Source organism: Anoplopoma fimbria, chromosome 11 (assembly GCF_027596085.1).
Source record: "Anoplopoma fimbria isolate UVic2021 breed Golden Eagle Sablefish chromosome 11, Afim_UVic_2022, whole genome shotgun sequence".
Classification (NCBI taxonomy): Eukaryota; Metazoa; Chordata; class Actinopteri; order Perciformes; family Anoplopomatidae; genus Anoplopoma; species Anoplopoma fimbria.
The window spans coordinates 8,290,071-8,304,992 of NC_072459.1; the positions used below are offsets into that span (position 1 = coordinate 8,290,071).

At 38.3% G+C, this 14,922-nt stretch overlaps 1 protein-coding gene across 1 annotated transcript in view; it reads right to left on the minus strand.

Annotated features, from left to right (window-relative positions):
* The window catches only part of tmem104 (transmembrane protein 104), a 66,680-nt gene that overhangs the window by 14,187 nt on the left and 37,571 nt on the right, over positions 1 to 14,922 (minus strand). Inside the window, exon 9 of the mRNA XM_054608147.1 lies at positions 2,693 to 2,786. Coding sequence (XP_054464122.1) covers positions 2,693 to 2,786 — 94 coding nt within the window. The remainder of the gene's footprint in view (positions 1 to 2,692; positions 2,787 to 14,922) is intronic.

Genomic DNA, 14,922 nt, shown 5'->3' on the forward strand with positions numbered 1-14,922 from the left:
ACTGTCCATCAGGGGGCGACTCCTCTGGTTGTATAGAAGTCTATGAGAAAATGACTCTACTTCTCTCTTGATTTATTCCCTCAGTAAACATTGTAAACATGAGTTTATGGTCTCAATCTCTAGTTTCAAGTCTTCTTCAATACAGCATGATGTTCATCTAGTAAATTATGCTCCATTTAGAGTCAAATAGACCATAAAGCAGGGTATGCTTTAGGGCGGGGCAAAACAGTGATTGACAGGTCTCTACCAGAGACGTATACGGCGTCTCTACGTCACTCCTCCTCAGTCCAAATATGGCAACTTCCGTTCATTCATTGCAAAAAAAAAAAAAAAAACGCCAAAGACAAGGATTCAGAACATCAGTCCAGAAACCAATTAGTGACGTCACCATGACAACGTCCACTTCTTATATACAGTCAGTGACACAAAACCAATAAAGTGCTTTTGGAGACTATTTCACAACCTGCCATGACACTGTGCTGGTGCAGATTACATTACAATACATTACAGTCATTTAGCAGACGCTTTTATCCAAAGCGACTTACAGGAAGTGTATTCAACATAGGTATTCAAGAGAACTACTAGTCACCAGAAGTCATAAGTGCATCTCCTTTCTTAAACAAGCATCTAAAAGCATAAACCAGAGCAAAAGTATAGTGCAGAAGCAAATTACTACGAAAACAATAATTGCAACAAACTAATACGAATACAATAGGTGCTACAAACTAATACGAATAGGATAAGTGCAGTAAACGAATACAAATACAATAAGTGCAGCGAACTGATACGAATACAATAAGTGCAACATGCAATAAGTGCTACGAGATGGCCTGAACTCACACTCTGCCCATTGCACCACTTTCCATTTTTAATTTAGGGACAATTAAGAGGCACCGCAGGGAAAAGAAAACCTGAAATTACTGCAGACCAGAGTTTTGGGTTGAAGGTGTCACACTGACCCGGTTTAATGGCTACTCCATCTCCAATCCCAGCGTGTTAGAGGCAGCGCAGCGGCAGGCGGCCAAACACCATCGCTCATGTTTGGTGTAAAAATAAAAAACTCGCCAGACAAGAAGGTGGCTACAGCTGAGTGTCAACGACTGTGACGAGGCCAGAGCCGAGGGCCCGACACAACCGCCAGCTGCCAACCTCCGACACCCAACACACCATGACTCCTCACAGGGCAGCACAGGGTTTACAGGAAGGGGTGAGTAACGGTGAGAGGGGGAGGAGGGTTGATATGTTTGCAGAGGGTTTCAAGAAAAACAGCTCAAGAGATCCAGGAACACAAAACAATTAGTTTACAGTTTCCTCATTTGGAGAAAATGGCTGTGATCAGAGTCTTTTAGTGAAAACGCAAACTTAAATTTTTTTATAGCGGCCTCTGAAGCCTGAAGGGGAGTATTTGGGAATGAATACCGCAGTAAAATTCCTGTAAACACACCAAAAGTTTGATCTAAAAAGCATCCGCGTGTAAACAGTTTACAGCGCTTATGAGAGCAGAACATCACTTTACATCACACCAAACACCTTGTAGCTGTCAAAACAAAACATCTGTAAAGAGACGTCTTAACAGAGTAATATTTTCTCTTGTCCTTGAGAAGCAGCTCTTCCACAAACAATCTATAACTCAAACTGTCTTTACACAATAGGAAATGCCAGTGTTGTAAAGAGCTCTGCAAAAGCGACAAACCAATCAAATAGCTAACATGCTACAGGAGGATAAAGAGAGAGGCAGAGGAGTGAAGGTTCAGCTCAGTAACCGTTTGAGCGAGCAGTGCAGGGGCAGCGTGAGCGGCGGGATTCAGTGGCATTGTGATTTTAACGGTGGGGTCTCGGCACATGCGGTTTATTTATTTTATTCATTTTTTTCGCCCACCGCCCCGTGAGTGACGGTCCAATCAAGCTTGGGACGGGCTGTCAAGCCTGTCAGGCCTGAGGAACGAGAGGAGATGGAAATCAAAGACAGAGAGCAGGACCGAAACCATGATGGACAGACCGGACCAATGGCAGCCACACAGACGAGGGAGGGAGGGAGGGAGAAAACCGGGGGGGCAGACAGAGAGAGAAAATTGAAATATATGTTGGAAAAAAAGGAGGAGGCAAAAGAAACCAAAGGGAAAGAAAAAGGAAGGAAGGAAGGAAGGAAGGAAGGAAGGAAGGAAGGAAGGAAGGAAGGAAGGAAAAACAGTGAAGCAATCGGACACTTACACCAATATCACCGCATCATCTGCAAATAACTTTCAACATCTTGCAATATAATTTTTCTCATACTATGTGCAATATAACTTTTTATCACTTTTCAATATCACTGACAATATAATTCTCAATATCATGCTTAATATAAATTGTATATTTAAGTCTCTATTAGGAACTGGGGTTAGTATCACTTCTTAAATTTTTATAATCTTTTGCTTTTGAAATTTTTTATTACCTTACCTTTGTTGTTATGCTCTTCTATTTTGCAATGGTGCCAGTATCACTTATTTTACACTTAATTGTTATTCTTTTGTTCATATATGATTCTTTTTTATTTTTTCTTCGTTATTCTTCTGTTGTAATCTCTGATCAAACTCGAGCACAAGTATTTCCTTCAGGATTAATAAAGTTTTATCTTATCATATTAATACCATGTTTGAAGGATTAAAATCTTTAAAATGTACACCTCGTAGTAGGATGAGTTTATTCTTACCGATCCAGCGCATGACGGAGGTGAGAATCTGGAGATATTTGGTCTTCTGGGCATTGAAGAAGGTGAAAGGCCCCAACATGAGAGTGAAGACGCTCTGTAGGAAGAAACAGAGAGGAAGAGTTGATTACTGTCACTGTTATACAAGAGAAAAAACTGCTTAAATTAATTAATTCAACTCATGTACTAGTAAAAAGGATGCTTTCACTGAGGAACCTTCCTTTACAATCCAATAATAAAAGCAGTAACGCTGAGAAACCGAAGCAATAACAGTAAAATATCGCCAACGAAGATGATGCAGTAAATGTCAGCGCTTGTCAGTTTGATTTACAGGATAAATAATATTATGAACATCTGTACAATCCTGCCTGTGAGATGCTTCTCAATTTTAATCAAATGTTTCTTAAAGTGTGTAAAATAGGTATTTATTATCGGGTTATTGGTTATTCTTCAGGCCGTATTTTAGCATGTTACATGACTTTAATTAGAGCTGAAACTTGAAACTGGAAGCAATAAACAATTTACATGTAAGAATTTGCTACTTTTCTCTGTTTTATACGAATATAAACCAAGTTTTGGGGATTTTGGTCACAGAAAAAAAGTTATATGAAGCCTTTGTGAAATAGCAATGGGCATTTTTTACTCTTTTTACACTTTAAACGATAAACAACTATCGATAAATTGAAGAGACACCACATTGTGTCATCCCACTTTCTGTTAATTTTTTATTGTTTTTTATTCCTGTCAAATAATTTTCAAACACCAGCGGAGACGCATCTGCTGTCAAAAAATCCCATCAGCCCTCTCAAAGATTGGTGAAGAGATAAACAGGTGGGCCGATCCATAGTCCACCAAAAAACGTTCAAATCCTCTCGGGCCACAACTCTGATTGCCTATCAGATACTTTTCTTTATCAGGAGGTGCAATCAGAGGCATTGGCTCAGCTACTGTAGCTCCAATTCCATCAGTTCCCCCCTTCCTCCTCCTCCTCCTCCTCCTCCTGGACTGCACACTTTGAATGGCATGTGATCTCGGGGGAGTCACTCTTATGCCACAAGGGTTTCAAACAGCTATCTATGCAGACACACTTACAAACACAGAGTAATGCTGCTTATCCACTGCACCGTACAGCTTTACTCAACTCTCTATAGTTTTGTTTTTTCATTAGCAAATGTTGTGACCATAGACTGTATATAAGAAGTGAATTAATTAACGATCACAGTAGCCCCGCCCTAAAGCATACCCTGCTTTATGGTCTATTTGACTCTAAATGGAGCATCATTTACTAAATGAACATCATGCTGTATTGAAGAAGACTTGAAACTAGAGATTGAGACCATAAACTCATGTTTACAATGTTTACTGAGGGAATAAATCAAGAGAGAAGTAGAGTCATTTTCTCATAGACTTCTATACAACCAGAGGAGTCGCCCCCTGATGGACATTAGAGAGAATGCAAGTTTTAAGACACTTCCACATCGGCTTCACCCGGCAGAACCGAAGGCTGCCGACTGTTGATTGATAGGACCTGGATCTTTGTTTTGGTACCACCTCTGTAAAGGTTCCAAGAGTACCGATACTAGAAGGCAGAGTGAAATCACTGCAAAAAAGATGTTATTCTCTACTAACGTTTTTTCTTTACTTGGGGTTAGGTGAACATGGTAACATGGTAACATGATACCTGCTAAACACTAGCATGTTAGCATCATCACGGTGATATATTGATTATATATATTGTACTTTAAATCTTAGTAAATGTACAGCAAGTCAGGGGTCAAAAGGATGCTAGTATTAAATAATCCTAAAATCTTAAAAAAAAACTTTGACTGAAGAATAATGCAAGTTGTTTACACATAAGCAGACTTTTGTTTCTAAACTAAAGTCCAGTTTGGACACTTAGTTCCTGCTGTGAACAAACAATAATTAAAAAATTTCTGATGTTCTGTTTGAACTAATTAATTTGGGCACAAGGGAGCGGTTTCGGACACAGCAAGAGTCGGCTATTTCTTCCAGATGTTCAGGTGAACAGCTGGAGGATCTGTGGGACGAGGTGAAAGGGGTAAAAAGAATTCTGCTGAATAATGATGAAACCTATGTGTCTAAATATTAAAGTATTACCAGCTGTCTTTTCGGCAAAGTGCAGCCAAAGCGCGAGCAATAGCCAAAGCATAACTCTGCAAACGCCTTTGTAATGAATGAAGCGATATGAAGAGAGAGGAGTCTGAAGAAGGAAGTGAAATTAATGGCAACTGGCTGACGGACAGCAGCGTTTTAGACCCAAATGTGTCTGCACAGTCAGTTCTTTACCGGCAGCTTTGTAATGTAAACTATAACACGACACCAACCTGGGACTAAATCAAGATTTATTCATGTTTCAAACATACTTTTCATGATTGACAACAATAGTTTTTTGAAGAATACATGTGACTACTACTCTAATTACCACTTTTACCAGTCGTACATCAACAGGCAGAAAGTTGAACAAACTTGTGTCACATACTGAGCTCCATTACTATCTACTCTAAAGGTCATTGCATGTTTTTAGCATTATAAAGGGACTTATTAAGTGAAAGATACAGACATTAGGGTTCTGTGTCCTTTGACATTTTTCTTGATCTGAACAAATATCAAAGCTGAATTTTGGTAAAACACAAAAAGATGTTTACCATACTAAGAATTTAAATGTGAGGTTGCAGGTCTTATCCCAGCAAATCTCGGACCCTCTGCAGTTTTCTGCCTTTTCCTTTTAATTTTTTTTATTTTTATGGATATGACGTAATATGATGACAACATGACACTACGACAATAAAAGTGGTAACTTCCTTCAAAAAATTTCCCCATCCCTGCAAAAAGTCCATTGAACAAAATCAAAAATGACTTCCTCATAGGGCTTCCATCTTCTACATCCTTTATTCGGACTGCGAGTTGAGAAAAAACTTGAGGTGTATTTTAGAGGCTGAATGACACAAAGATACGTCTGCAGAAGTTGAAAACGTCTCAACTTGAGCAAAAAACAGTTTGGTATAGTTGGATGTTTGGAGCAAATCAACACAGACTACATAAAGAAATCTGAAATGTATAAGAATGATTTGAGGCAATCATTTGCTTCCCTTTCTTTCTTTATACATCTTCAGACTTCATTGGTCGACCAGTCCTTTTAGTCTTTTACTAACGCTTTTAACATCCTTATATCAGGTCAACATCCAGCCTGGTGTTGCAGAGATAGAAAGCTCCCTGAGGGTTCATGGCTGAGACAGATTCTGGACCCCTCATGAATCAAGTCTGCACCTCCAACAGCTTAACCCCCCCATACCCAACAATGGCCTGAGGACACTGGACTGCTCAACAGTATCTCAACAACAAGAGCAATACAAGACTCAAGACTTTAGAGGGAAATCTACAATCAGATCGCCAACAGAGACACATGTAGCTACAGAAGATGTGCTTTGTATTTCTGTCCCCATTTGTACTTTTGGTGTTATACGTCTGCTATTTTGGTGGATAAGGGTCCAAACATTTCAGATCTTGTCCAGCTGTTTTTTTTTGTTATCACCTAGCAGGAAATGTCTCTAACAATCAAAGAGCAACACAAATCACAGGAAAGAGATTTATCTCTCTGCAGCCGCCTCAATAGATTAGTCTGCATGCAGCCCGTAGTCAAGTCGTGTTGAGTGAGAAATGGGGACCCGAACAGGAGAAGATATACTGGTTTTACACCAAAATAAAATATTCTCTCTTTCGTTCCAACAATTATGTATTTTTTTTGTTTGTGTTTTGTCTGATTAATCTTGCAAACACACCTACTGACCATCACTTCCAAAGCTAACCTTCCATTTTATACTGATTTCTAAAACCTTGGTGTACTTTGGGAAATGGCCGTTACTAATGCTATGTGTCAAAGACCTGAAGTTAATGGACTAAAACATGTGAAACCATCACAATAGTCCATTAACTGGACAATGAGGGGCATAAACTAAACATCAGAGGAAGCCATGTACTCCCACATCGGACAGGAAAGCATAACCCAGAGTCGGCTGATGAGAATAAATGTTTAGTATCAGGTATTACGTGCTGCTTTAATACAAAGGAAATTTGTTTTGCACTAAATATCATTATTTAGCTTACTATTTATGTACTATGTATTTACATTAATATAAAACAGTACAGACTAAGGACCAGTATCTGTAGTTCCCCCTCAGCTGGGGATGTGCAGACGCAGAAATAAAACTGCCCGACTACAGCTGAACCTGATATGAATGTAACTAGAATCTCATAACGTGGACGGATTGAATGACACTTGGTTCCGATGCATTTATTCATTTAATACTTTGATCACGCTGTTGTAGCAATTTCATCTCGCTCTTGCTCTCAAGGCCGACGCACAGATTTCATTTTTCTCTACTTTTTTTTTTTCCTCTCGACAGAAACTGCTTACGTTTCACGCCCGGTTTAATAAATGTCTCAATAAACAAAAACAGATTCTGTCAGGAGAAAAGTGGTGTGAATCCATTCTGGCCGGACACCTTCCTCTCCATTCTCTCCTCCTGATGGGTTTTTTTTGTTCTTCCAGAGCAGCGCACTCATCATATATGAGCATTTCACGTTAGACAACAGAGACATTCTTAAAAATCCTCCGTTTCTCTTCCTCCGTAGGAGACAACCCTTTCACCTGGCTGACTGCAACCACACACTTCAGGGAAACAAAATAAAGGGTGAGTCTGAGATGAGAAACCTCAAAAGGTGACAAAAGCAAAGATGGATACAAACACTGAGATCTGTCCAGTTATCCCTCTTTAGAGGATACAGACTGAAGGTGCATCAGCAAACACTAAGACAAAAAAGATTCTTGTTTAACCTGCCAACATGTGAGGTCATAAAGCCACTCAGTCCTTTGCAGATTGCACAACAACCAACAATTTCTAAATCTGTCCAATTTGATATTATGTTTGATTTTACGCAGTTTCAGGACCACAATTTAAACTTTTATATAATAAAGAACCAATAAAACGTACAAATAAACAACATAAACCTTGATGGTATGATTGGAAAAAACGTGTGAGACATGCCACAAAACTATTCGTTAAACTATGAGCCTTGTTATCACCAAGTAAAAAAAGTCTTCTAAAAAATGTCCAACATCTATTCCATTATTAAATTGATTAACCAGGTAATTGGATAAGAAATACTTTTGCTTTATGAAGGAGAAATAGTAAATATACCAAAGAGAAAATAGGGCGGAACAACTAATTGGTTTTCTTTTCTTGAAAATCCACATTTAATTGATTAAATTGTATACAATATTATTATAAAAAAATAAACCCAGATGGTGCATTAAAGTGCCATATGACATATATATATTACACCTCATTCCGAAAAATTAATTAAACCGTCCTGAAGTCAGTGTAATCCGTCAAAAATTGGAATTGTTATCCTTTTACTTTGAAAATGTCATAAATATGGGTTATTTGGATAAAAACACCAAATTACAAGTATTAGGAAATAAATTATTGTATTTTTAATCAAATACTTGCTTTGATAAGAAAAAGAAAAAAGAGTTCAAACAAATCTTCGATGCATTGATGATTTTTTTTAAATCAAGCTTGATGAATGGTTTCAGCCCTACACCAGATTGAATAATTAGCTGCACATTCTCCAGAGTCAACCCACTAATGTTTAAATAAATAAATGCAACTTCACTGTTTACACAAAAGCTGCTACAAACCAAAACATGGTCCTTTATATCTTGGTAGGGTTAATAATGAGCAGTGCAACAGGCAGTGAGACAGAAACACTCTTACAGACTGTACAACTTAAATAACTGCCATCTCTTGGGACCGTCTTTGAATACGTCATTCAAATGAACCATTACTATGTCCTAACAACACCTTCGTTGCCAATCCTCATTGCTATACTACGTTCTTATTACAGACCATGACCCAAATCATGACGAGGCTCAGAGGACAATATCTTTTTATCATTATGTCACAGCCAAAGGGGAACCACAAACCTGCCACCTCTCCAGTGAGGAGAGGAGAGGCTGCAGGTAGAGGTTGTAAAAATATGAATAGATCAATATATATAGCATGTAGAACCTCTATTTCTATTCCCAAAATTGGTAACACTTGTGGCAACTAAAAAACAAGTTGTATGCATGGATTCGATCGTCTGCCAATTTTTGTAAAATAAGTGATACGTCAATGTAACTGTGTTATTCTGCACAAAATACAAGTTTAAGTTCTCTCTACTTTTGGCCATCATTGTTCTGTTTACATAGAGGTGCAGGACTCATATTTTGCAGTAAAATTCAAAGCCACAGCGAGAAAAATGTGACAGGAGCAAAAGACGCCCTGAACATTCTTCAGAGGGTTATAAGGAAAAAGTACCTTTTTTAAAAAGTAAAAGAATATCACTTTTCTGCAACTTTCCCAGCTCCATCTGTGACGCTGCAAAGTTATAGTTTGGAAATAAGAGATTAACGGGGCTTAGATATGGTGAATGATCTCAATAATGGTAGAAACCCGCCACCAACTGGCAACCCGGGCTGTGGCTGTCAATCACTTTCAAGGTCCATAAACACCAGTGTTTTGGATTTGTGCGGATGAGAGAGTTCAGAGTACAAAAAAAAAAGGCATTTAATTGGCATTTGCGTTGCGTCAGTCGGAGCTGACGAGCCAATCCAACGGTCTCATTAATCGCCACATATGTGAGTTTTTCTCCTGAGCCACGTGTTGCGTTTGGGCTCTTCATCCATCACAGTTGGGCTTCATAACTCAACCCCCTGACCGTCCACCCCATTTAAGTAATTAATCAACCAAAAAAAAAATTGTGGGGTCGGCCAAATACCGCGACGGCACAGATGTACTGTCACTGTAGCTGAATTTTATATCCAAAAGAGCCATATGAGCGCTTTGTTTACGAGCGCCAAGCGGGAGATTTTTGTGAAACCACTGCTCAGTTTGGTGAATGATTTAAGCAAAGGAGGTTAACGGTAAAAGTCCCAGAGGTCGAGCAGAGGTCACGTTAGCGGGGGGCTAAATCATAAATGTCCTGGTGGTTCCATGCTGTGGTCCAGCCTGGACATGCATAATCCCCCCAACACACAATAAAACAGAAGAAGGATTATGATTCCCAATCCCTTCAGTCCCAAGATCCCCAGCCATTTGTTTCTGATGTTAATCTTTATTCCAAACAGATGTCAAACTGAAATTTCTCTTTTTCTTGATTATTGTAGATTAGCGATTGTTACGGCTTTGTGAAGCAAAGGAATATAGAACTTTAGGGTAATTATTCTGCTCATTAAGGAAAAGCAATGGGAAGTTAAAAGTGTATAAAAGGGTAAAGTTCATGTTAAAATAATCAATTTACTACAAGGTAAACTAGTTTAACTCAAAGATCACGTGTCAAGATTGTGTTTTTCAAACTAGAGTCATTTCCTCTAGATTTCCAAACATTTCTTAACTAAACTCTCTTTTTCCCCCAACATATTGCTGCCCTGATTAATAAAACAGGAGTGAACGTGCTATGTGATGAATTGATCAGTTTCACCCGTTGAGCTAAACAAAACAGAAGCATCTCATCTCATTATCCTTGAAAGATGACAGTTGCCTCCGTCAATAACTATATGGACCAATTTTCCCAGAAGCTTAATGTTATATTCTATAAAAGTGTGATTATTTTTCCTGTAGTTATGGGAGGAGCTTTTTATTTCCACTATAAAAACCCTGTACATCATGTTTTCATTCGTCTAACCTTCTGTAATTAACAAGATGTTTCAAATGCAAGACAAGGTTTTGAGATAGATTAAACAGCTGTGATTCATTTCAAGAGGAATTTCACAACAGAGACATACAGTTGAAACAGAGATCTGTGCTGCTTCCTGAAAAAAACTGCAATAACTCAAGACCTCTACAACTTCATGCATCATTTAACTTTAATTAAGACCTTGAGTCGAGACCTTGAATGTGTGAAGTAAAGAGTCGAGCAATTCATTTTTTTTTTTCTAAGTCTGCAGACAGTTTGACAGAAATTAAGATATCACTAACATTCCTTGTGAACATCCACAATCTGCTTTGCTTTTCAATCGGACTGATTAAAAGTAATCAACAGAGACAATAGAGCCAAGAATCCGATGCACATTTAAATGTCTCACTATGTGCAGTACATGTGTGAGAATGTTCGGGGGGGGGGAATCAAAGCCAAAATAAGACAGATTACTTAGATTTCCAGACAATATTTCATCTTGATGCAAAAACAAAATAAAGCGCTTCGTGACTGCATGACGCTCAGAAAAACACTTCAGCTACATCATATTCATGACATAGAGGAATATTGGATACTATGGGGCAATTCATTGTCTTGGTTGTGACATGTATGATGAAAGACTTTGGCGGTAACCTGACCATAGTGGTGTGGAATAGAAAATGAAATAAAATAGGCCATAAAAGCCCGAGAGATACACACGCGCTTCTTATGATAGCAATAAGAAGTCAGCTGATTCAGTGAACACACAGGCAGCAGGGAGGAAATGGAGGTAAGATGAACATGGTGGTGGAGGAAGTGGAGGTGGAGGAGGTGGGGGGGGACGGTGCCTCAGAGGCGACATGACGCATTTAAAACCATATTGGAACTATACGTTTGTCAGGATGAAATAGAGTCCTACCTATAGCCTCATTAATCACCCAAAAATGGTGGTATGGTTCTATCCTGCTTCCTGGGTAAAATACAATGTGAGAAGTTAACCTTGAGTAGGAACCATAGACTGTATATAAGAAGTGGACGTAGTCATTGTGACATCAGCCATTAGTTTGTCGACTGACGTTTTGAAGCCTTGAGTTCGGTGATTACGCCGTTGCCATCTTGGCTGTTTTGCAACCGATTAACAGGTGTTACCATATTTGTAATGAGGGGGAGTGACGTAGAGACGTCGTATACATCTCTGGTAGAGACCTGTCAATCACTGTGTAGCCCCGCCCTAAAGCATACCCTGCTTTATGGTCTATTTGACTCTAAATGGACCATAATTGATTAATGAACATCATGCTGTATTGAAGAAGACTTGAAAAATGTCATTTTCTCATATACAGGGTATGCTTCAGGGCGGGGCTACCTTGTGATTGACAGGTCTCTACCAGAGCCATATATGGCGTCTCTATATCACTCCTCAGTCCATATATGTTCATTCCATTCACTGGTGGTAAAAAGCCAAGATGGCGACGGCCAAAATGACAAACTCGAGGCTATAAAAATTTAGTGTCTGTGGAGGTTTTACAAATCCATCCAGGTGCCGTTTCAAAGCTTTGGCAGCGCATCAAAATGAGTGACAAGTGAGTTTCCTGGCAAGCTGAAATGCAATTTATGCTGACTCAGAACGTAGAACAAAACTGTTAAAAAAAAGCTGAAGCTGACGAGTTGAACTTGAATTTGAAAAAAACTAATTTATAAATATTATAAAAAAAATGGTTCAGGGTCAATGTCATGCTAATTTCTGTGAGTGTGTCTGCATATTTATGTGTTTTATGAGATGAGGCTGTATAACAGAGGCTTATCTTCTGCAAACAGAAGCCTCTCCATCCATCTCTTATGTGGCCTCTCTGTCAGCTCTGGACGCTGACTCCCACCCCTCTGGGTCTTTGGGTCGCCAAGCCACATAAATTTAACTCACACACCCACACGCACACACATAAAGATGAATAATTAACACCGTCTCTCTCTCTCTGAATATGTTTTGCGTCCAAAAAGACAACTGAAGCAGACTTCTGGAAACCAGTGATGAACCGTCAGCACGAGAGGGAGACGATTTAATTCACTGGAGCTCCTTCAGTCTCCGTTTCACATTTAATCAAGTACATAATATGTATTGTTCTTTTTTCAATAAAGAAAGGGTATCAAACCTCAATACTTCTTCAGTAATGATTGATCGAATTCCAATTTTTTATTTATTTTTATTTATTTTATGTACGGAAGCCCAAAGGGGAAAGTGTGTACAGATGATTTTTATATTTTTTGGTCATTATGATAATTGTTCCGAGTGCTTGTTGTTGTAATACTCATTACGGCCCCAAGAGGCTGAAGTGCACCACTTCCTTATGTTCTAAATGGGACTATAAGCACTCATGTTTTGTTACAGATGCGTTATATACCTTGTTAACATGCATTCTACGTAATCTATGTTAAGACATTAAAACTCAATTAAAAGAAAACATTGCCTTTAGTCATTTTAGAGTTCATATTTAGAACATGGGGTAGTGGTGCACTCTGCTTCTTGGTAGAAGTTAGAATTACAACAACAAACACAAAAAAAAAAATTCACAGATTAAAAAAAAAAAACATTAAGGAATTTAGAGAGATTACCCTAAACCCCCCAAAAATGGATCACCATAAATTGTTCCAGACAACATTAAACATTTGAGAATCTGGACAATTTTGTTTTGAAAAACTTTTAAAAGATAAAATAATATATTAAATAAAATTAAAAAAAACAACAGTTATGGAATAAGTATTACAAATTCATGTAATGTATTGGCACTATCATTCAAAAATATAAAACAATACTTTGCCTTGGCTGTACCTCAACCGGACTACCCAGCATAGTATAAAGCATAAGCAAATCTGCCTTTATTCATTCGTTATGGTACGCGACTCTACACCTCTTAATATCTCCTGCTATCGTATCGCTCCTCTTCAGAAAATGTCTTTTTAGAAAATAGGACATACATATTAATATAATAGGAGCGTCAGTTTGGACACATGTCTTACGCTGCCACTCTTGTTTTGCCTCGAGTGTCAGGGAGTAAAATGTACAAGTCACACATTCACTCACTCAGAGGAAACACAATTGGCCTCATGCTGGAAGTGATCAGGAACAAATTTCCTCTTATTTTTGTTTTTATCAACCAGTTTGTTAGCACCAATTCATTTCTCTGATCCATCAATGTTTTCTTATGTTTACTCTTCTCATAGGTATGATAAACATTCTAGAAGCAGTCGAGCGCAAAAAACTTCTTGTTTTCTCAGTCCACAAATTGTTTTACCATAATTGGATCATTAAATCTGTTGGATAAAGAAATACAATTGTCCTCGCACACCTGAAACTACTATCTTGAAAATCATGTTTTCTTTGTTAAAGTTTATTTAACAGTACATATCGATTTCAAATAATGCTGAAGTTATTCTTCTTTCAGCCTTTTGTTTGGTGGCATATGTTCAATTTCTTATTTGCACACGGCACAAGTGTTCTTTGGGGGTCGTTACCAATGGTGATAATAAACAATAGGCCACACTTCTCCAATTCATGATAAGATTCATCATTCAGTTCACCTGAGTAAGAGCACATTGTTATGAATGCTAAGAACAGTTTGGTGCATCTGGAGTTGACTTCTTTTATTTTGCCTTCTTAACAGGAGAAACCTCACTTTGTCAGTTATACAGCTTCCAAGCATGCATATTGTTTTTTTTTTTACCATTTATTCTGCAAAACAAACACAAGCAGAACATGGCATAAAGGAAATGTGGTTTCAACAACCACAATGCTACTTGCAATAAAACTTTTTGCTATGTTTAAAAACAGAAATGGTCCGTGGTCAACATTTTCAGGACAAAATCCGTCTCATATTGAAAGTAATATTAACAACAATAGCAAAATGGCAATAAAAGACACTGTGAGAATAAACTCATTTAAAATGAATTTAAGAACACCTATAGACACACTCTCAGAGCCTCTTTCATCTCATTTAAAAACACATCCAATGCAGTAGGCTGAGTTGTTAATTTGCTACACTGTGTTGCCCCGGAGACTTCTGTGTCTCCACACGATTAAAGTCAGGACTCCTAATGAGGGGAAGGAAGACAACTCAGACTAGAGGAAGGATAAAGAGAGTGCAGAGATGCAAGGAGAATGTATCATTGTGTGGGACGGGCCGGTACATTTTAAACCAAGAATAAAGATGTGATGAGAATGAAACAAAAGGCTGCAGGGTTTTTTGGGGTTCACGTCCGACTGAGGCCTCGACTCTAGTGAGTGCAGACATTATTTCACTGCAGTGTTACTTAATCATCACTGTCAATGTGCAATATGAAAACAGAATAAATGCGTTGGCTGGACTGTTTGTGGCAGAGCTCAAAGGTAAACGTTAATCACATTTTGGTCGTCTGCAGCGTGATTTAACAGGTGTTAACTGTGTTCTTTAATGGCTTAATATCAATCAAATGTCTTTCTGACTTTTAGAATTTCCTTG